General features: G+C 43.0%; 1 protein-coding gene across 1 annotated transcript in view; it reads left to right on the forward strand.

The window, feature by feature from the left end:
• b4galt1l (DP-Gal:betaGlcNAc beta 1,4- galactosyltransferase, polypeptide 1, like) overlaps positions 1 to 23,074 on the forward strand; it is a 26,020-nt gene continuing 2,946 nt past the window's right edge. The window contains exons 1-4 of the mRNA XM_088991014.1: positions 1 to 666; positions 1,651 to 1,886; positions 16,530 to 16,717; positions 21,122 to 21,244. Of these exons, the coding sequence (XP_088847140.1) occupies positions 408 to 666; positions 1,651 to 1,886; positions 16,530 to 16,717; positions 21,122 to 21,244 (806 nt within the window). The 5' untranslated portion in view covers positions 1 to 407. The remainder of the gene's footprint in view (positions 667 to 1,650; positions 1,887 to 16,529; positions 16,718 to 21,121; positions 21,245 to 23,074) is intronic.

The raw sequence follows: 23,074 nt of genomic DNA on the forward strand, positions 1-23,074 counted from the left end.
GAAGCTCAGCTGTGCAGTCCCCCAACTTTGCACATGTTGAAGTTTTGTGGACTTTCGGAACTGCTTGAAAGTTACCACCCAGTTCGTTTCGTCGCCGCGGGTCCCGTTCAGCCGCTTTGGACCGGTGACGTCAGCGCGAGATTCCACTGGGCCGTTTTGGCATTTGGTTTTGCAGGAGCGCGTGCCGCAAAGCGCCTTTTTTGGTGAACGCGGGTCCTGGAAGCTCCTGGGGCTAAAGCTAACGTGGCGACAGCCAAGTGTGACAGCACCGGATTTGCTGACGTTACGTCAGTCGCTGGTCTCGGTTCGTCTTTTGGCTCGCGTTGTCACTTCCACGATAGTGATGGAGGACCGCGAGAGCAGCTAGCGCAGGGTCGAGACAAGCGAAAAGTGAGAGTGCGCTCACGATGGCCTCTGCCGAGCCCTCGGTCAACTTTAACTTCCTTCACCGGACGTGCAAGCTCGTGGTTCTGCTCTGCTTCCTGCACATCTCCGTGACCGTCTTCTTTTACGTGCGCTCTCTGGACATCCGCTTCGCCTTCATCCAACACCAGCAGACTCGTCCCGGGAGCGCCGCCACCGGACGAGCCCCGGAACCCACAAACGCCGCGCGTGCTCAAGACGACAAAAGCTCCAAGACATGTCCACAAACTTCACCCCTGCTCGGTCAGACACGTCTCATGAAAACTACCACTTGACCTTTGTCGTTTGACTTGGCCTCCCACCCACCGCCCTCTCACGGCGCGTCTGCTGTGAAATTGAACTGCGGTCAAGCCAGCCTCCTATTGTGGAATAGAAGGCCTCTGAAAAGTGAAACCATATCGATCTTGTTCGTCGATGTTTAAAAACCTCTAAATCGGAAAATATTCGATATCCCTGGAGCAAATCAACACTGGGGGAAACTAGAGCAAAGGAAAGAGTTCAGATGTCTCTTTTCAGAGGCTTTCTATTCCAAAATAAAAAATCAGATCTGTATCAGAGTGGTCTGGTTTTATAGCTTGGGGTGCTGTAGTTTCCCCCAGTGTGAATTTGGTTCAGGGATATCGAGTATTTTCCGATTCAGAAGTTTTTAAACAATGCCGAACAATATCAATATGTTTTCAATTTTCAGAGGCCTTTTGTTCCAAAATAAAACATAAAATCTGTATCAGAGTGGTCTGCTTGGATAGCTTAGTTGCTGTAGTTTTCCCCAGCGTTGAGTTGGTCCAGGCATATTGAATATTTTCTGATTTAGAAGTTCTTAAAAAATGACGAACAATATCAATTTGTATTCAATTTCCAGAGGCCTTTTATTCCAAAATAAGACATCAGATCTGTATCAGAGTGGTCTGGTTGGATAGCTTAGTTGCTGTAGTTTTCCCCATGTTGATTTGATCCAGGGATATCGAAATATTTCAGATTTAGAACTTTTTAAAAATTGACAAACAATACCAATATGTTCACATGCATTGGAGTCAGGAAAGAGGTCAGATGTCACTTTTCAGAGGCCCAATATTTCAAAATAAAACCTCAGATGGTGCTGTAGTTTCCCCCAGTGTTGATTTGGTCCAGGGATATCGAAGATTTTCCCCTTTAGAATTTTTTTAAAATTCTCTCGCCTGTTTTCAATCCTGTTTGGCGATGAGGCACTGACGCCGTCCTTCGTTGCAGTGGGTCCTCTGCGGGTGGGGTTCAGCGTTCCGGTGAGCCTGGACGCGGTCAGGGAGGCCAATCCTGAAGTGAGGCCGGGCGGCCGCTACAAGCCCAAAGACTGCGTAGCGCTGCAGAAGGTCGCCATCGTCATCCCCTTCCGCAAGCGGGACGAGCACCTCAAGTTCTGGCTCTACTACTTGCACCCCATCCTGCAGCGCCAGCAGCTGGACTACGGCGTCTATGTCATTAACCAGGTAAACTGCAAAAAACTTGTGACGCCTCAATCTGTGGCCGTGTTTGTTTCCGGCCCAAAGCTATCTTCACTTTTTAATAATAATAATAATAATAGTAATAGTAGTAGTAATAATAACAGTAGTAGTAATAATAACAGTAGTAGTAATACTAATAATAGTAGTACGTCTGTGTAAGCTCTCAGTCGTACAGGAGTGGTCCATCGATGAGAAGGTTTCTTCAGCCGTCATCTGTACAAAAGTGAAGGTTTCGGACGTTTCGCCTCCTATCCAAGAGACTTCGTCAGCGAACTAAAGTCTGACTGGTCGTATCGGCCCCATTTATATATCCCTAATGTCCAGACCTAGTGGTGCCGGACACAGCTATGATGGGTCCCTACTCTCAGGTTGGGGGGGGCGCGGGACCCCCCCCTGTGGCCCCACTGATTGTTCCTACATTCCTGACTAACGATTGGCCTATTACCCCCACTCCCCCCGGTATCACCTCATCAGCATAACGACCCTCATCAGCATTGCGAAAGTTGCCTAAATGAACGATCCAAATTGAACCTCACACCACCAGACCGGTTTAATGAAGGATTTTGTTGTTTTATAAGAATCGCCTCTTTTACCCCCCTTTCAAACCATCTATGTTCTTTCGCTAAGATTTTAACCTCATTGTCGTCAAATGAGTGGTTAGTAGCTTTTAGGTGCAAATGTACTGCCGATTGAGGCCCACTAGTATTATCCCTGCGATGTTGATAAAGTCTTTTTTTGAGAATTTGTTGAGTCTCCCCAATGTACTGCTCTTTACAATTTTCATTCTTACAATGTATGGAATAAACTACATTACTTTGTTTTTCATTTGGTAGCCTATCTTTTGGATGCACTAATTTTTGCCTTAACGTGTTTATCGGTTTGAAATAAGTAGGAATTTTATGTTGCCAAAGGACTCTTTGTAATTTTTCAGAAACTCCTGCAATGTACGGTACTGCTACTCCTCTCCTTTTAGAATCTTGAGAATTATTGGTTTCGTTCGCTATTCTTTCTTTCTGACATTTGTTGAATGACCACTGAGGGTACCCACAGTTAGTGAGTGCTCTCCTGATATGTTTTGACTCCTTTTCTCTACCTTCAGTGCTAGTTGGTATTAGTTTAGCCCTATGCTGGAGGGTTCTGATAACTCCTAGTTTATGTTGTAAAGGGTGGTTAGAGTCAAAAAGTAAGTATTGGTCAGTGTGCGTAGCCTTCCTAAAGACTTCTGTATTTAGCGCTCTGTCCTCTTTTATAATTACTTTACAATCCAAGAAGGCTAGTTGGTTCTCTTGAATGTCCTCACGAGTAAATTTAATGTTGAAGTCTACAGAGTTGAGATGATCTGTGAAGGATTGAATTTCTTGTTTCTTAATTATGACAAAAGTATCGTCCACATATCTAAACCAGTGTCTAGGTTTTGTCCCTGGGAAGGATGTGAGGGCCTGTTTCTCCATCTCTTCCATGTAAAGATTAGCCACTATGGGTGAAACTGGTGAGCCCATAGCACAACCATGGATTTGTTTATAAAATTTTTCCCGAAATTGAAAATACGTAGTATTAAGGCAGATTTCTAATAATTGGCAGATGTGATCCGGTTTCAGTTTGGTTCTTTCATGCAGAGAAACATCCGCCAGCAGCCTCGTCCTCACCACTGAGACTGCTGCTGGGGTTGGGACAGATGTAAAGAGAGAAGTCACATCGTATGATGCCAAAGTTTCCTCAGGTTCCAATATGAGGTCTTTGATCCTCTCTACAAACCCTGTGGTGTTCTCTACGTGGTATTCTGTGTTACCAACCAACGGAGCTAAAATAGTTTTTAAATATTTGGCTACATTGTATGTAGAGGAGTCAATGCTACAAACAATGGGTCGGAGGGGGAACCCTTCTTTATGTATTTTTGGCAGGCCATAGATACATGGCGTGGCCTCTCCCGGGTATAATCTAAAATACATCTGTTTATCTATATGTTTTCCTTTCTCTAGCTTTTGGAGACAGTCAATCATTTCTTTCTTGTATCTATTGGAAGGGTCCCTTTTTAGTTGCTCATACGTGTTAGAATCACTGATTAACCTATTTATTTTGTCTTCATAATCCAATGTGTTGAGCAGCACTGTGCATCTGCCCTTGTCTGCTGGCAAAATAGTAATATTTTTGTCTTTTTGTAGAGTAGTTAACGCCTTTCTCTCTTCTAATGTTATGTTGGACGGAGGAAGTTTGGCACTACTGAGAAGAGCTGATATTTTAATGCGTAGATCATCTGCCTCTGCATACGAAAGTTTGTTATTTTTAATAGCCGATTCAGTAGCTGTGATATAATCTATTGTAGGTATAGTTTTAGGAGTCACTGCGAAATTTAAACCTTTGGTAAGTACTGCCTTTTCTGTCTCTGAGAGATCTCTGTCTGACAAATTTTTGATCCAATTCTCCCTTGCAAACTGTTCATACCTAATTTTACGCGTGTTTACCAGTAGCTGAGATTGTTTCAGTAAAAGTAATTTTTGAAATTTACCCTTTTGTCTCTCTTTGGTTTTGCTGTGGTGCCTCATATAACCGGATTTAGTAAATTCACACACTTCCTGATAGATTTTGTGGGTAAGATTAGTTTGTAATCGCAGATAATAAGTTTCTATTTCTGACTGTTTGTTTTTTATCTCTATGTTAAGTCTCCTAATTCGCAAATTTAGAATTTTCCTAGTATAATTTTGTTGCATTTTGTCGGCTAAGTATCCGGGTTCCAGGGGTGCTTGCTTCAAGCATTTAGGAATTAACCGGCTCTGTCTACATCTAAGATTGAATCTGAGGTGGTTCTTTAAATCAGCTAATTTAAAGGTGGCCTTTTCTAAGTTACGTACCAGCAGAAGGATGTCTCTCCCAAAGTTGGCAGCAATACGTCTGTGTAAGCTCTCAGTCGTACAGGAGTGGTCCATCGATGAGAAGGTTTCTTCAGCCGTCATCTGTACAAAAGTGAAGGTTTCGGACGTTTCGCCTCCTATCCAAGAGACTTCGTCAGCGAACTAAAGTCTGACTGGTCGTATCGGCCCCATTTATATATCCCTAATGTCCAGACCTAGTGGTGCCGGACACAGCTATGATGGGTCCCTACTCTCAGGTTGGGGGGGGCGCGGGACCCCCCCCTGTGGCCCCACTGATTGTTCCTACATTCCTGACTAACGATTGGCCTATTACCCCCACTCCCCCCGGTATCACCTCATCAGCATAACGACCCTCATCAGCATTGCGAAAGTTGCCTAACCTGTTTTGCCTGAGCAGGCTATTGTATGAACGATCCAAATTGAACCTCACACCACCAGACCGGTTTAATGAAGGATTTTGTTGTTTTATAAGAATCGCCTCTTTTACCCCCCTTTCAAACCATCTATGTTCTTTCGCTAAGATTTTAACCTCATTGTCGTCAAATGAGTGGTTAGTAGCTTTTAGGTGCAAATGTACTGCCGATTGAGGCCCACTAGTATTATCCCTGCGATGTTGATAAAGTCTTTTTTTGAGAATTTGTTGAGTCTCCCCAATGTACTGCTCTTTACAATTTTCATTCTTACAATGTATGGAATAAACTACATTACTTTGTTTTTCATTTGGTAGCCTATCTTTTGGATGCACTAATTTTTGCCTTAACGTGTTTATCGGTTTGAAATAAGTAGGAATTTTATGTTGCCAAAGGACTCTTTGTAATTTTTCAGAAACTCCTGCAATGTACGGTACTGCTACTCCTCTCCTTTTAGAATCTTGAGAATTATTGGTTTCGTTCGCTATTCTTTCTTTCTGACATTTGTTGAATGACCACTGAGGGTACCCACAGTTAGTGAGTGCTCTCCTGATATGTTTTGACTCCTTTTCTCTACCTTCAGTGCTAGTTGGTATTAGTTTAGCCCTATGCTGGAGGGTTCTGATAACTCCTAGTTTATGTTGTAAAGGGTGGTTAGAGTCAAAAAGTAAGTATTGGTCAGTGTGCGTAGCCTTCCTAAAGACTTCTGTATTTAGCGCTCTGTCCTCTTTTATAATTACTTTACAATCCAAGAAGGCTAGTTGGTTCTCTTGAATGTCCTCACGAGTAAATTTAATGTTGAAGTCTACAGAGTTGAGATGATCTGTGAAGGATTGAATTTCTTGTTTCTTAATTATGACAAAAGTATCGTCCACATATCTAAACCAGTGTCTAGGTTTTGTCCCTGGGAAGGATGTGAGGGCCTGTTTCTCCATCTCTTCCATGTAAAGATTAGCCACTATGGGTGAAACTGGTGAGCCCATAGCACAACCATGGATTTGTTTATAAAATTTTTCCCGAAATTGAAAATACGTAGTATTAAGGCAGATTTCTAATAATTGGCAGATGTGATCCGGTTTCAGTTTGGTTCTTTCATGCAGAGAAACATCCGCCAGCAGCCTCGTCCTCACCACTGAGACTGCTGCTGGGGTTGGGACAGATGTAAAGAGAGAAGTCACATCGTATGATGCCAAAGTTTCCTCAGGTTCCAATATGAGGTCTTTGATCCTCTCTACAAACCCTGTGGTGTTCTCTACGTGGTATTCTGTGTTACCAACCAACGGAGCTAAAATAGTTTTTAAATATTTGGCTACATTGTATGTAGAGGAGTCAATGCTACAAACAATGGGTCGGAGGGGGAACCCTTCTTTATGTATTTTTGGCAGGCCATAGATACATGGCGTGGCCTCTCCCGGGTATAATCTAAAATACATCTGTTTATCTATATGTTTTCCTTTCTCTAGCTTTTGGAGACAGTCAATCATTTCTTTCTTGTATCTATTGGAAGGGTCCCTTTTTAGTTGCTCATACGTGTTAGAATCACTGATTAACCTATTTATTTTGTCTTCATAATCCAATGTGTTGAGCAGCACTGTGCATCTGCCCTTGTCTGCTGGCAAAATAGTAATATTTTTGTCTTTTTGTAGAGTAGTTAACGCCTTTCTCTCTTCTAATGTTATGTTGGACGGAGGAAGTTTGGCACTACTGAGAAGAGCTGATATTTTAATGCGTAGATCATCTGCCTCTGCATACGAAAGTTTGTTATTTTTAATAGCCGATTCAGTAGTAGTAATACTAATCTATTGTAGGTATAGTTTTAGGAGTCACTGCGAAATTTAAACCTTTGGTAAGTACTGCCTTTTCTGTCTCTGAGAGATCTCTGTCTGACAAATTTTTGATCCAATTCTCCCTTGCAAACTGTTCATACCTAATTTTACGCGTGTTTACCAGTAGCTGAGATTGTTTCAGTAAAAGTAATTTTTGAAATTTACCCTTTTGTCTCTCTTTGGTTTTGCTGTGGTGCCTCATATAACCGGATTTAGTAAATTCACACACTTCCTGATAGATTTTGTGGGTAAGATTAGTTTGTAATCGCAGATAATAAGTTTCTATTTCTGACTGTTTGTTTTTTATCTCTATGTTAAGTCTCCTAATTCGCAAATTTAGAATTTTCCTAGTATAATTTTGTTGCATTTTGTCGGCTAAGTATCCGGGTTCCAGGGGTGCTTGCTTCAAGCATTTAGGAATTAACCGGCTCTGTCTACATCTAAGATTGAATCTGAGGTGGTTCTTTAAATCAGCTAATTTAAAGGTGGCCTTTTCTAAGTTACGTACCAGCAGAAGGATGTCTCTCCCAAAGTTGGCAGCAATACGTCTGTGTAAGCTCTCAGTCGTACAGGAGTGGTCCATCGATGAGAAGGTTTCTTCAGCCGTCATCTGTACAAAAGTGAAGGTTTCGGACGTTTCGCCTCCTATCCAAGAGACTTCGTCAGCGAACTAAAGTCTGACTGGTCGTATCGGCCCCATTTATATATCCCTAATGTCCAGACCTAGTGGTGCCGGACACAGCTATGATGGGTCCCTACTCTCAGGTTGGGGGGGGCGCGGGACCCCCCCCTGTGGCCCCACTGATTGTTCCTACATTCCTGACTAACGATTGGCCTATTACCCCCACTCCCCCCGGTATCACCTCATCAGCATAACGACCCTCATCAGCATTGCGAAAGTTGCCTAACCTGTTTTGCCTGAGCAGGCTATTGTATGAACGATCCAAATTGAACCTCACACCACCAGACCGGTTTAATGAAGGATTTTGTTGTTTTATAAGAATCGCCTCTTTTACCCCCCTTTCAAACCATCTATGTTCTTTCGCTAAGATTTTAACCTCATTGTCGTCAAATGAGTGGTTAGTAGCTTTTAGGTGCAAATGTACTGCCGATTGAGGCCCACTAGTATTATCCCTGCGATGTTGATAAAGTCTTTTTTTGAGAATTTGTTGAGTCTCCCCAATGTACTGCTCTTTACAATTTTCATTCTTACAATGTATGGAATAAACTACATTACTTTGTTTTTCATTTGGTAGCCTATCTTTTGGATGCACTAATTTTTGCCTTAACGTGTTTATCGGTTTGAAATAAGTAGGAATTTTATGTTGCCAAAGGACTCTTTGTAATTTTTCAGAAACTCCTGCAATGTACGGTACTGCTACTCCTCTCCTTTTAGAATCTTGAGAATTATTGGTTTCGTTCGCTATTCTTTCTTTCTGACATTTGTTGAATGACCACTGAGGGTACCCACAGTTAGTGAGTGCTCTCCTGATATGTTTTGACTCCTTTTCTCTACCTTCAGTGCTAGTTGGTATTAGTTTAGCCCTATGCTGGAGGGTTCTGATAACTCCTAGTTTATGTTGTAAAGGGTGGTTAGAGTCAAAAAGTAAGTATTGGTCAGTGTGCGTAGCCTTCCTAAAGACTTCTGTATTTAGCGCTCTGTCCTCTTTTATAATTACTTTACAATCCAAGAAGGCTAGTTGGTTCTCTTGAATGTCCTCACGAGTAAATTTAATGTTGAAGTCTACAGAGTTGAGATGATCTGTGAAGGATTGAATTTCTTGTTTCTTAATTATGACAAAAGTATCGTCCACATATCTAAACCAGTGTCTAGGTTTTGTCCCTGGGAAGGATGTGAGGGCCTGTTTCTCCATCTCTTCCATGTAAAGATTAGCCACTATGGGTGAAACTGGTGAGCCCATAGCACAACCATGGATTTGTTTATAAAATTTTTCCCGAAATTGAAAATACGTAGTATTAAGGCAGATTTCTAATAATTGGCAGATGTGATCCGGTTTCAGTTTGGTTCTTTCATGCAGAGAAACATCCGCCAGCAGCCTCGTCCTCACCACTGAGACTGCTGCTGGGGTTGGGACAGATGTAAAGAGAGAAGTCACATCGTATGATGCCAAAGTTTCCTCAGGTTCCAATATGAGGTCTTTGATCCTCTCTACAAACCCTGTGGTGTTCTCTACGTGGTATTCTGTGTTACCAACCAACGGAGCTAAAATAGTTTTTAAATATTTGGCTACATTGTATGTAGAGGAGTCAATGCTACAAACAATGGTATCACAGCTACTGAATCGGCTATTAAAAATAACAAACTTTCGTATGCAGAGGCAGATGATCTACGCATTAAAATATCAGCTCTTCTCAGTAGTGCCAAACTTCCTCCGTCCAACATAACATTAGAAGAGAGAAAGGCGTTAACTACTCTACAAAAAGACAAAAATATTACTATTTTGCCAGCAGACAAGGGCAGATGCACAGTGCTGCTCAACACATTGGATTATGAAGACAAAATAAATAGGTTAATCAGTGATTCTAACACGTATGAGCAACTAAAAAGGGACCCTTCCAATAGATACAAGAAAGAAATGATTGACTGTCTCCAAAAGCTAGAGAAAGGAAAACATATAGATAAACAGATGTATTTTAGATTATACCCGGGAGAGGCCACGCCATGTATCTATGGCCTGCCAAAAATACATAAAGAAGGGTTCCCCCTCCGACCCATTGTTTGTAGCATTGACTCCTCTACATACAATGTAGCCAAATATTTAAAAACTATTTTAGCTCCGTTGGTTGGTAACACAGAATACCACGTAGAGAACACCACAGGGTTTGTAGAGAGGATCAAAGACCTCATATTGGAACCTGAGGAAACTTTGGCATCATACGATGTGACTTCTCTCTTTACATCTGTCCCAACCCCAGCAGCAGTCTCAGTGGTGAGGACGAGGCTGCTGGCGGATGTTTCTCTGCATGAAAGAACCAAACTGAAACCGGATCACATCTGCCAATTATTAGAAATCTGCCTTAATACTACGTATTTTCAATTTCGGGAAAAATTTTATAAACAAATCCATGGTTGTGCTATGGGCTCACCAGTTTCACCCATAGTGGCTAATCTTTACATGGAAGAGATGGAGAAACAGGCCCTCACATCCTTCCCAGGGACAAAACCTAGACACTGGTTTAGATATGTGGACGATACTTTTGTCATAATTAAGAAACAAGAAATTCAATCCTTCACAGATCATCTCAACTCTGTAGACTTCAACATTAAATTTACTCGTGAGGACATTCAAGAGAACCAACTAGCCTTCTTGGATTGTAAAGTAATTATAAAAGAGGACAGAGCGCTAAATACAGAAGTCTTTAGGAAGGCTACGCACACTGACCAATACTTACTTTTTGACTCTAACCACCCTTTACAACATAAACTAGGAGTTATCAGAACCCTCCAGCATAGGGCTAAACTAATACCAACTAGCACTGAAGGTAGAGAAAAGGAGTCAAAACATATCAGGAGAGCACTCACTAACTGTGGGTACCCTCAGTGGTCATTCAACAAATGTCAGAAAGAAAGAATAGCGAACGAAACCAATAATTCTCAAGATTCTAAAAGGAGAGGAGTAGCAGTACCGTACATTGCAGGAGTTTCTGAAAAATTACAAAGAGTCCTTTGGCAACATAAAATTCCTACTTATTTCAAACCGATAAACACGTTAAGGCAAAAATTAGTGCATCCAAAAGATAGGCTACCAAATGAAAAACAAAGTAATGTAGTTTATTCCATACATTGTAAGAATGAAAATTGTAAAGAGCAGTACATTGGGGAGACTCAACAAATTCTCAAAAAAAGACTTTATCAACATCGCAGGGATAATACTAGTGGGCCTCAATCGGCAGTACATTTGCACCTAAAAGCTACTAACCACTCATTTGACGACAATGAGGTTAAAATCTCAGCGAAAGAACATAGATGGTTTGAAAGGGGGGTAAAAGAGGCGATTCTTATAAAACAACAAAATCCTTCATTAAACCGGTCTGGTGGTGTGAGGTTCAATTTGGATCGTTCATACAATAGCCTGCTCAGGCAAAACAGGTTAGGCAACTTTCGCAATGCTGATGAGGGTCGTTATGCTGATGAGGTGATACCGGGGGGAGTGGGGGTAATAGGCCAATCGTTAGTCAGGAATGTAGGAACAATCAGTGGGGCCACAGGGGGGGGTCCCGCGCCCCCCCCAACCTGAGAGTAGGGACCCATCATAGCTGTGTCCGGCACCACTAGGTCTGGACATTAGGGATATATAAATGGGGCCGATACGACCAGTCAGACTTTAGTTCGCTGACGAAGTCTCTTGGATAGGAGGCGAAACGTCCGAAACCTTCACTTTTGTACAGATGACGGCTGAAGAAACCTTCTCATCGATGGACCACTCCTGTACGACTGAGAGCTTACACAGACGTATTGCTGCCAACTTTGGGAGAGACATCCTTCTGCTGGTACGTAACTTAGAAAAGGCCACCTTTAAATTAGCTGATTTAAAGAACCACCTCAGATTCAATCTTAGATGTAGACAGAGCCGGTTAATTCCTAAATGCTTGAAGCAAGCACCCCTGGAACCCGGATACTTAGCCGACAAAATGCAACAAAATTATACTAGGAAAATTCTAAATTTGCGAATTAGGAGACTTAACATAGAGATAAAAAACAAACAGTCAGAAATAGAAACTTATTATCTGCGATTACAAACTAATCTTACCCACAAAATCTATCAGGAAGTGTGTGAATTTACTAAATCCGGTTATATGAGGCACCACAGCAAAACCAAAGAGAGACAAAAGGGTAAATTTCAAAAATTACTTTTACTGAAACAATCTCAGCTACTGGTAAACACGCGTAAAATTAGGTATGAACAGTTTGCAAGGGAGAATTGGATCAAAAATTTGTCAGACAGAGATCTCTCAGAGACAGAAAAGGCAGTACTTACCAAAGGTTTAAATTTCGCAGTGACTCCTAAAACTATACCTACAATAGATTATATCACAGCTACTGAATCGGCTATTAAAAATAACAAACTTTCGTATGCAGAGGCAGATGATCTACGCATTAAAATATCAGCTCTTCTCAGTAGTGCCAAACTTCCTCCGTCCAACATAACATTAGAAGAGAGAAAGGCGTTAACTACTCTACAAAAAGACAAAAATATTACTATTTTGCCAGCAGACAAGGGCAGATGCACAGTGCTGCTCAACACATTGGATTATGAAGACAAAATAAATAGGTTAATCAGTGATTCTAACACGTATGAGCAACTAAAAAGGGACCCTTCCAATAGATACAAGAAAGAAATGATTGACTGTCTCCAAAAGCTAGAGAAAGGAAAACATATAGATAAACAGATGTATTTTAGATTATACCCGGGAGAGGCCACGCCATGTATCTATGGCCTGCCAAAAATACATAAAGAAGGGTTCCCCCTCCGACCCATTGTTTGTAGCATTGACTCCTCTACATACAATGTAGCCAAATATTTAAAAACTATTTTAGCTCCGTTGGTTGGTAACACAGAATACCACGTAGAGAACACCACAGGGTTTGTAGAGAGGATCAAAGACCTCATATTGGAACCTGAGGAAACTTTGGCATCATACGATGTGACTTCTCTCTTTACATCTGTCCCAACCCCAGCAGCAGTCTCAGTGGTGAGGACGAGGCTGCTGGCGGATGTTTCTCTGCATGAAAGAACCAAACTGAAACCGGATCACATCTGCCAATTATTAGAAATCTGCCTTAATACTACGTATTTTCAATTTCGGGAAAAATTTTATAAACAAATCCATGGTTGTGCTATGGGCTCACCAGTTTCACCCATAGTGGCTAATCTTTACATGGAAGAGATGGAGAAACAGGCCCTCACATCCTTCCCAGGGACAAAACCTAGACACTGGTTTAGATATGTGGACGATACTTTTGTCATAATTAAGAAACAAGAAATTCAATCCTTCACAGATCATCTCAACTCTGTAGACTTCAACATTAAATTTACTCGTGAGGACATTCAAGAGAACCAACTAGCCTTCTTGGATTGTAAAGTAATTATAAAAGAGGACAGAGCGCTAAATACAGAAGTCTTTAGGAAGGCTACGCACACTGACCAATACTTACTTTTTGACTCTAACCACCCTTTACAACATAAACTAGGAGTTATCAGAACCCTCCAGCATAGGGCTAAACTAATACCAACTAGCACTGAAGGTAGAGAAAAGGAGTCAAAACATATCAGGAGAGCACTCACTAACTGTGGGTACCCTCAGTGGTCATTCAACAAATGTCAGAAAGAAAGAATAGCGAACGAAACCAATAATTCTCAAGATTCTAAAAGGAGAGGAGTAGCAGTACCGTACATTGCAGGAGTTTCTGAAAAATTACAAAGAGTCCTTTGGCAACATAAAATTCCTACTTATTTCAAACCGATAAACACGTTAAGGCAAAAATTAGTGCATCCAAAAGATAGGCTACCAAATGAAAAACAAAGTAATGTAGTTTATTCCATACATTGTAAGAATGAAAATTGTAAAGAGCAGTACATTGGGGAGACTCAACAAATTCTCAAAAAAAGACTTTATCAACATCGCAGGGATAATACTAGTGGGCCTCAATCGGCAGTACATTTGCACCTAAAAGCTACTAACCACTCATTTGACGACAATGAGGTTAAAATCTTAGCGAAAGAACATAGATGGTTTGAAAGGGGGGTAAAAGAGGCGATTCTTATAAAACAACAAAATCCTTCATTAAACCGGTCTGGTGGTGTGAGGTTCAATTTGGATCGTTCATACAATAGCCTGCTCAGGCAAAACAGGTTAGGCAACTTTCGCAATGCTGATGAGGGTCGTTATGCTGATGAGGTGATACCGGGGGGAGTGGGGGTAATAGGCCAATCGTTAGTCAGGAATGTAGGAACAATCAGTGGGGCCACAGGGGGGGGTCCCGCGCCCCCCCCAACCTGAGAGTAGGGACCCATCATAGCTGTGTCCGGCACCACTAGGTCTGGACATTAGGGATATATAAATGGGGCCGATACGACCAGTCAGACTTTAGTTCGCTGACGAAGTCTCTTGGATAGGAGGCGAAACGTCCGAAACCTTCACTTTTGTACAGATGACGGCTGAAGAAACCTTCTCATCGAATAATAGTAGTAGTAGTAATAATAGTAGTAGTAGTAGTAGTAGTAATAATATTTGTAGTAGTAGTAATACTAATTGTAGTAGTACTAATAATAATAGTCGTAGTAGTGATAATAATAATAATAGTATTAGTTATAATAATAGTAGTAGTAGTAATAATAATAATAATGGTAGTAGTAATAATAGTAGTAGTAGGAATAATAATAGCAGTAGTAGTAATAATAATAATAGTAGTAGTAGTAATAATAATAATAGTCATAGTAATAATAGTCGTAGTAATAATAATAATAATAATAATAATAATATAATACATTTCATTTTAAGCTTTCAAAGCTCTCAAGGACACTTTACAGTCACAGACAAGCATAGGTACTATAATAAATAATATACTATCACAAATAGAATACAATAAATAAAATAAAATTATAAATAGAAACAAGAGAGAGAGCTACATAGAGAATGCAATTTTAAAATGGTGGGTTTTGAGAGGGGATTTGAAGGTGGGAAGAGAATTGATGTTGCGAATGTTGGGAGGAAGTGTGTTCCAGAGTTTGGGGACAGAGCGGCTGAAAGCTCTGTCCCCCATCGTGATGAAAAAGGATTCAGTTCGGTACACCGTGCGTGAGATAGTTGAGATGTCGGAAAAATGCACTCGCGGCTTTTGACATCATTTTGAGCCTGCAAAATGGCGCTCGGCGATCCTGCACCGGCACTGCTATGCAAAGATCTCTAGGGGCAAAAGGGAACAGGCCTTGGGGTGCCCGGCAGGGGGGCATCTTCACCCACGTTGTAGCATGTCGTGCTAAAGCTCTTCCTTGTCGTCTTCTTCCTTGCTCCTATTTTAACCCGAACCCGGCACGACAGACTCATCGCTCCGGAGCTGCTCTGACACGCCCCCCTGCGCCACGTGTTGGCCAATAGCGGCCCACCTTGGCTGACTGATGACAGAGGGGGCGGCGCCACCTTCTTGTTCTTCCGCTTCTCTTTCTCGCTCTTCCTGTAAAGTCGCGGTGTGATTTTGTCTACTCGGCGTTGGCAGGTGAGCTTGCTTTGCTCTGTTTGCAAAATCCAACTTTGTGTCCAGCGTCGAGGGATTCTGAGTACAGTGACACCTTGGCTTAGTAACTTAATTGGTTCTCAGACAGAGTGTGTAAAGCGAAAAGTGTGTATCCCAAAAATTAATTTCCAATTGTAAACAATTAAAATGAGAATAATTCGTTCCCAATTTTCTCAGCCTTAAAACTACACAAAATATACCTTATTTTATGTAGAATAAATGTGCTATGGTATTACAATTAAATAAATAAACTGTACAGTATAATAAAGTCGTTTTATTTACCTTTGTGATGGTCGTTGATGGCTTCATAGAATGGAGTCCATCAGCATTAAACACATGATGAGGAACGTAACCTTCTTCGTTTACCATCTTGAGGAATGATCCCTCGGAGGTGCTTTCTCTGCGATAATGTTACCTTGTTCCTCATCAATTGTGTTCTGTTTAGCTGGGTTGATCGCTTTTTGCATCAAGTGTACAGATGGCTTGTGCGGGTTATTTGTGGAGCCTGATTGATAGGATATTTTAACCTTGCAGTCTACACTCTACCTTTGAACTATTAATGTTGAAACGAGTCCAAATGTCACTGTTTTCTATCCATTTTGTCACTCTCTTCCTGTCGTCTGCCTGTTTCTTTAATGTTTAAACCACCTCCCCTCACTGCTACGTTTTTTTGGAGAAGGGCTTCACTCTGTCTCTGTCTGTAACAACCTCCCCTCTCTGCTGCGTTCTTGACCAATCACATGGCTTTAACCGACAACTGGGGGCAGGGAATAGAGGACCAAAACAAGCTAGCGGCCATTTTCTTTTAGGATAACGGGCTCTTTCGCGAACGACACATCACTCATTGTGGCAGCCCCGTGTGTATCCCGAAAAATAGTTCGTAAGCCAAGGTAAAATTTACATACATTTAATTGGATTGGATTGGATTTGCCTTTATTAGTCTCGCAGTGGAGAAATTTACATTTCACAGCAGCAAAGTTATGAAAGAAATGAAAGTAGAAAAGCAAAACATAGGAGCTGCTGGAAAGGCAGCCACTCTCGCGGCGCCGTCTTGAAGTCAAAAGAACAAAAAAATGTTAAAATGTAAAAATAATGTTTGTAAACCGAAAAGTTTGCAAGCCAAGAAGTTCGTAAACCGAGGTATCACTGTACGTCACTCCCACCCACAAATCCGCCAGCGGAACTTCCTATGTGCAGCCTTCAAATGCCACACCCGTGCCTCATGAAGCCATCTGAGCGTCCTTGTTCATGTGCGTGCACGTCAGGACGGCGAGGAGATCTTCAACCGAGCCAAACTGCTGAACGTGGGCTACGTGGAGGCCATGAAGGAGTACGACTACGACTGCTTTGTCTTCAGTGACGTGGACTTGATCCCCATGGACGACCGCAACATTTACAAGTGCTTCAGTCAGCCCAGGCACTTGTCTGTCTCCATGGACAAGTTTGGGTTCAGGTCAGACTCGCCGCCGTTGCCGTCGCCTCGCTTGCCTTCTTGAGCTGAACGCTGGTTGGAGATTGCTCGTGATGGGTAGATGAGGCATCCTGTTTCGTTTCGACACAGTGACACACTGTATTGACACTGTGTTGCTGAATACTGACACCTGGTGGACTGCAGGAAACATGGAAATGGTGGCGACAACACTCAAAGAGAATCCTCGATTGCTATTTCCGAACCGTGCGAAAGCTTCGTAAAATCGGCGCTTGGCCTTTTTGCTCTGGCCCCATGGCTATGCTCAGCAAATGCCGCAGGTCGTAAAGAAGGACTTGGGTTTGAATTCTCTATCAAAACATGCGTTCCCCCTCACACACACACACACACACACACACACACACACACACACACACACACGCACACACACACACACACACACACACACACACACACACACATTCTCTCTCTCTCTCGGCAAATTGGTGTTTTCGTGTTTATTATGTTTATCTCACTCGTGTAAATGTTCGTCTCCGTCTGCCTGGCTACACCCGAGACGTACCTACTCCCGTGAGGTTCTGCTCGACATCGGCAATTCCTTTTTAACACCAAAACCAGCTGAAGCAGAAGTGTTACGCAAGTGTGGATTGCTCAGTTAGTCGGCTCGTCCACCAACCCTTACTCCTCCACCGACATCCACTCCTGCACCCAACCCAGAGTGGAGGCGCCACAAGCGCTGTATGAGGAAACAGAAGAGGGGGCAGCGTGGATGTATCCACACTAGGCTCGTGGCTAGCCCCCTCCGGCCGCCCATTCCTACCATCACGCTAGTAACGTACGCTCGCTGGACAATAAAATGTACTACATAAGACTTCTTCACTCAACTTCCAAGACCGTGGGTGAGTGTTGTACCCTTGTGTTTGTAGAAACATGGCTGAACGACAGCATACCGGACAGTGCCATCCAGCTAGCCCAGCTAACTAGCTTCCGGGCAGACAGAGCGCTCGTCGAGGGGGGGAAGACTCGCGGCGGGGGTGTTTACATCAGTGATGCCTGGTGGCTGTTGTGGTATGCAAACACTGCTCACCACTGATGGAGCTTATGGTCGTAAAATGTCGGCCATTCTAACTGCTGAGGGAATTTAGTGCCATTCTGCTGGTAGCAGTTTACATCCCCCAGAGCTTAATTAACAACAGGAGTGCGGCATTGAATGAACTCTACCAGCACATCAGTGAGCAACAGACAGCCCCCCCAGATGCTTTCCTTATCCTGGCTCGCGTTTTCAACTGTGCCAACCCGAAAAGTGTTTCCACAACTCCATGCATAGATTAACTTTCCGACTAGAGGTAGCAACATTCTGGACAATGTTTTCACCACACACAAAGGAGCCTACAAAGCCGACCCCCTCCCCCACCTAGGAGCTTCGGACCACTCCACTCTCATGTTTAATGCCCGCATACAGGCCACTTGTCAAAGTCGTCAAACCAGTCAAGAGGCAGATAAGGGTGTGGCCTGACGGGTCGTCAGAGGCACTCAAAGACTGCTTCTCCAACCAACACTGACTGGAAGATGTTCAGACAAGTGGCCACCTACGACAACACCACAGACCTCCAAGAGTACACAGACTCTGTTACTTCCGACATGAGGAAGTGTATGGATGACGTGACTGTCACCAGATCTGTCACCATCCGGGCCAACCAGAAGCCATGGCTGACAGGTGTAGTCCACAAGCTCCTTAGGGCTTGGAACGCTGCCTACAAAGCTGGCGATGAGCTGGGCCTGAGGACAGTCAGGGCTGTCAAGCGGCATCAGGATGGCCAAGAGACAGCACTCCAGGAGGATCTCCAACCACTTCAGAGACAGCAGAGACACCACCTGTGGCGTGGGATACAGAACATCACAGACTACAAGCCCCCTCCACAGTCCTGCAAGAACTCCGCCACTCTGCTGAACCAGCTGAATGACTTCTTCGCCCGCTTCGAGGCAGACAACAGCACTCCAGCACAGAAGACCCCACCACCTCCCGGCAACCAGGTGCTGACACTGTCCCAGGACAGCGTGAGGCGATCCCTTAGAGCACAAGTGTCAAAGTCAAGGCCCGCGGGCTAAATTCGGCCTGCCACATCATTTTTTTCGGCCCGCGAAAGCAAATCAAACTTGTTAAATTCCATGATGATTGCTAAAATCTGAGCTAAAATTTCACATTTTTGGATGTCAACCACAATAAAAGTCATTATTCTTGACTTCACATTTGAAAACGAGTTATTCATTAATTTGCTGTGTGCTCTATATGTAATATTTGAAGGGATTTAAACATTCTAATGGGTTCCCCAAATTCATAACGGCCCTCTAGAGGAAACCATAACTACAATGTGGCCCGCGGCAAAAAATGACTTTGACACCCCTGCTTTGAGGTGAATCGATATTTGCTTAGGGGTTTCTATACAGTACCACCATTATTGAAATCTGTATCGGTCGCACCGTTGGTCACGTGACCAGCTTCCGTGTCTTGCGCAGTGTAGCAGACGCCATTTTCTCACTCCCATCCTCACAAAGTGCTTTCCTGACTGGGAGACCACAGGCAGTCAGAGTTGGAAATAACACCTCCAGCACCATCACGCTGAACTCAGAGGCACCCCAGGGGTGTGTGCTGAGCCCCTTCCTCTTCACTCTGCTCACACATGACTGCTCACTATCATCACCCAACTCCACCCTCTTCATAAAGTTTGTGGATGACACAACTGTGGCGGGCCTCATCAACAACGATGAGGAGACAGCCTACAGGGACGAGGTCAGCCGCCTGGTCATGTGGTGCAAGGACAACAATCTCCGTCTGAATGTGAAGAAGACGAAGGAGATTGTTGTGGACTTCAGGAGAGTGCACCCCCAGCATGCTCCACTAACCATCGTAGCCACCAGCGCCTGTACTTCCTCCGCAAGCTCAAAAGAGTTGGGAGCCCCAACCCCCATCACGACCTCCTTCTACCGCGGTACCATCGAGAGCAGCCTGACCAGCTGTATCACCGTGTGGTACGGCGCCTGCACGATGTCCTGCCGTAAGACTCTGCAGCGCATTGTGAGGACAACTGAGAAGATCATCAGTGTCTCTCTCCCCTCCTTCAGGACATTTACAACACCCGCCTCACCCGCAGAGCCATCAGGGTCGCTGGCGATCCCACCCATCCCTCCCACAGCCTCTTCAGCCTGCTGCCATCGGGTAGGAGACTGCGGAGTCTCCGAGCCAAGAGCAGCAGGCTCAAGGACAGTTTCTGCCACCAGGCAGTCACGAGACTCAACTCCCTCCCAGCCCTGCCCCCCCTGCCACTTCCTACTGCCACACTCACCGGACTCTAAGTTCACGCTACACGCTGTACTATCATCATGAACTCTATTTTTTTTCTTTCTCGTTTTTTTTGCAATACCTCACTTCAACCCTTTTTTTGTTGTTTGTATTTGCTTTACTACATTACGTCACTTTACATATGACACTACCTCACTTTACATACGTCACTACCTCACTTTACATACGACACTACCTCACTTTACATTCAGAAGTTACATCTATTGTCTGTTGTCAATTGTATGTCTTTTTTAGCCACATTATAAGTGCCTTGCACGCTGGGTCCGAGAGGACATTCATTTCATCTGTGCTGTATGTATATAAAGCTCACTCTGACTCTCTCTGATATTCCTGTTTCAATGGTTTTGTGAGGTCTGGATAACTCCAGATAAAGGAGTGAGGACCACCGTTGCTGATAAGTTTAGAGAAGGACTAGTGTTACATTTGAACACTAAATGTCACCCCATTTCCCACTTCAACTTCTTTAAAAACAAAGAAATAAAAAGTGAACTTGAAACTGAAATAACAGCAGGAGTGAGGTTTCTGAATGGCTACATTCAAAGTCCTCACCCCTATAGTGAATTTGGTTAAAATATTGTTTTACTTTTTGTGGTATGAACTTTTGAAACTGAAATAACAGCAGGAGTGAGGTTTCTGAATGGCTACATTCAAAGTCCTCGCCCCTATAGTGAATTTGGTTAAAATATTGTTTTACTTTTTGTGCTATGAACTTTTTCCTCTCATTAAACACACACAGACACACACATAAACACACACAGTGAGTAAAAAGTGTGTGTATCCAAGTGAAATGAAAATATACATCAAAAAAATCTTTTTCTGTGAATTTGTGAGGACCTTTCTGAAACTTTAACAGATGCATATATAGACCCTCTAGAAAGAAGCCTTTAGAATGAAAAACTTGACAAGTGAGGACCGGGCAAAAGGTCCTCACTTGTCAAAAATGTCCTCACTACGTATGGTATAAAATGTTAGTGGTCCTCACAAGACTAGTCATACAAACACACTCACACACACGCACATACACAATGACTGTATAGGAATGCTCACACGTGTCGGCTTGTGCGCAGGTTGCCGTACAAGCAGTACTTTGGCGGCGTGTCGTCTATGATGAAAGAGCAGTACCTGCGGATCAATGGCTTCCCCAACAACTACTGGGGGTGGGGAGGTGAGGACGACGACATCTACAACAGGTTAGCGCCCGCCGACCTATTGCCTACCCCAAGCGCGCACAGTCACAGAGATTTTGTCGCCTTGACAATCTCTGGCTTAGCCTTTATTCGTCTCACAGTGGAGCGTGATTCCACTGTGCACATCGGCACTTCTTTGGATAGCCCCACGGCTATCGACATCCATCGTGAACGGTTTCGGGGACGCTTTGCTTTCCAACAGACCGTCCGGATCAAAGTATGGTCTTCCATAGCAAAAGTTCAAACTTATGGGAATTCCGGCTCCTTTCAGAGAGCCGGTTCTTTTGGATCGGCTCACTAAAAAGATCCGGCTCTTTTTGCTCTTTAGTTTTTGTTGTTGCTTAAATTAATTAACTACAGTGATACCTTGGCTTCCGAACTCAATTGGTTCCCAGACAGAGTGTGTAAGGCAAAAAGTGTATATCCTCAAAATTAATTTTCCATAGAAAAAAATTAAAATGGAAATAATCCGTTCCCAGGTCCCATAAAACATAGTTTTCTACGTTCTAATTTTCTAAGCCTTAAAATGACACAAAATTGACCTTAATTCATGTAAAATAAATGTGCTATGGTATTATAATGAATGAAATAAACTGTACTGTATAACAAAGTCGTTTTATTTACCTTTGTGATGGTCGTTGATGGCTTCATAGAATGGAGTGGCCGGTTTCATCAGCATTAAACACTAGATGAGGAACGTAACCTTCTTCTTTCACCATCTTGAGGAATGTTCCAAAAATCATGTAAAATTACGTGAAAAACAAATTACTCAAAAATACACTATATCAAATATTTTTATTTATATGGCTTTATATACAGGTAACATCCGACTTACGACAAGCTCGACTTACAACCACCCGTACTTACGACCATTACCTCCAGACCCTATTTTTAAAAATGTTAATTCTACGCCTGGCACCGCAACGCGCTAGCAGGCCAGCAATGTGTCCAACAATTTTAGCCAGCCAGCATCTCATTCTCACACAGCAATCGACCGTGTGATGGCACCAGAGGGGGGGAGTTTGCATGTCATTTAGCCTCCGAGTCTCTATTCAACATTTTAAATGTATTTCGACTTACGACCATTTCGACCGGCGGCAGGTTCTGACGAGCCTTCTGCATTCGCTCAAAAAACACAGATGAATAAATCGCCGCCCTCCAACAGCTTCAAAATGATTCTAGTCCAAAGTATTGCGCTTGTGAAACGCCCAAAATGGCAGCTTTGTTAGCTGTTGGCTAGCTATTTGCTGTCTATTAGCTATTTAAAGGACAACCGACGCCTCCAGACTTGTTGTGTCCATAATTTGCAGAATAACTTCAAATGACTTTTACTGAGCGTATTTTACAAAGATTTCACCGCATATAGGTATATTCAATGTTATAACACTCACGCTGAATATTCAGGAAGTCTTGTTTTTGAGTTGATGACGATTCCCCTACGTGACATCACGGAGGGAACGCCCGTGACTGAGAAAGCGACACACAATGCATTTTGGGTACTTTGTTTGGTCTGAAAACATCGTTTTGATCCGTGTTGATGGCGAAATTAGAAGGAAAACACGATGGTGAATCATTGTGTGTTGCACCAAGACTGCTATTTGATATTAGTTGACACAAAATTCCCAGCAGACAAATCAGCCCATTTCCAACAGAGCTTGGACGCCATCTTGTGCATTTTCGGGGAGCTACATTGGAGTCCAGGCGCCTCAAAATGATATGGAAGGACTTATTTAAATGATTGCAAACATTTATGCTTTCCTCTTCAGAACTATTTGAATCATATTCATAACTGGATGAGTAACAAGAAAGCATCTTCTCCGAATCTGAAGCAAT

The sequence above is a fragment of the Hippocampus bargibanti genome, linkage group LG02 (assembly GCF_051943395.1).
Source record: "Hippocampus bargibanti isolate YZ-2025 linkage group LG02, ASM5194339v1, whole genome shotgun sequence".
NCBI classification, from domain to species: domain Eukaryota; kingdom Metazoa; phylum Chordata; class Actinopteri; order Syngnathiformes; family Syngnathidae; genus Hippocampus; species Hippocampus bargibanti.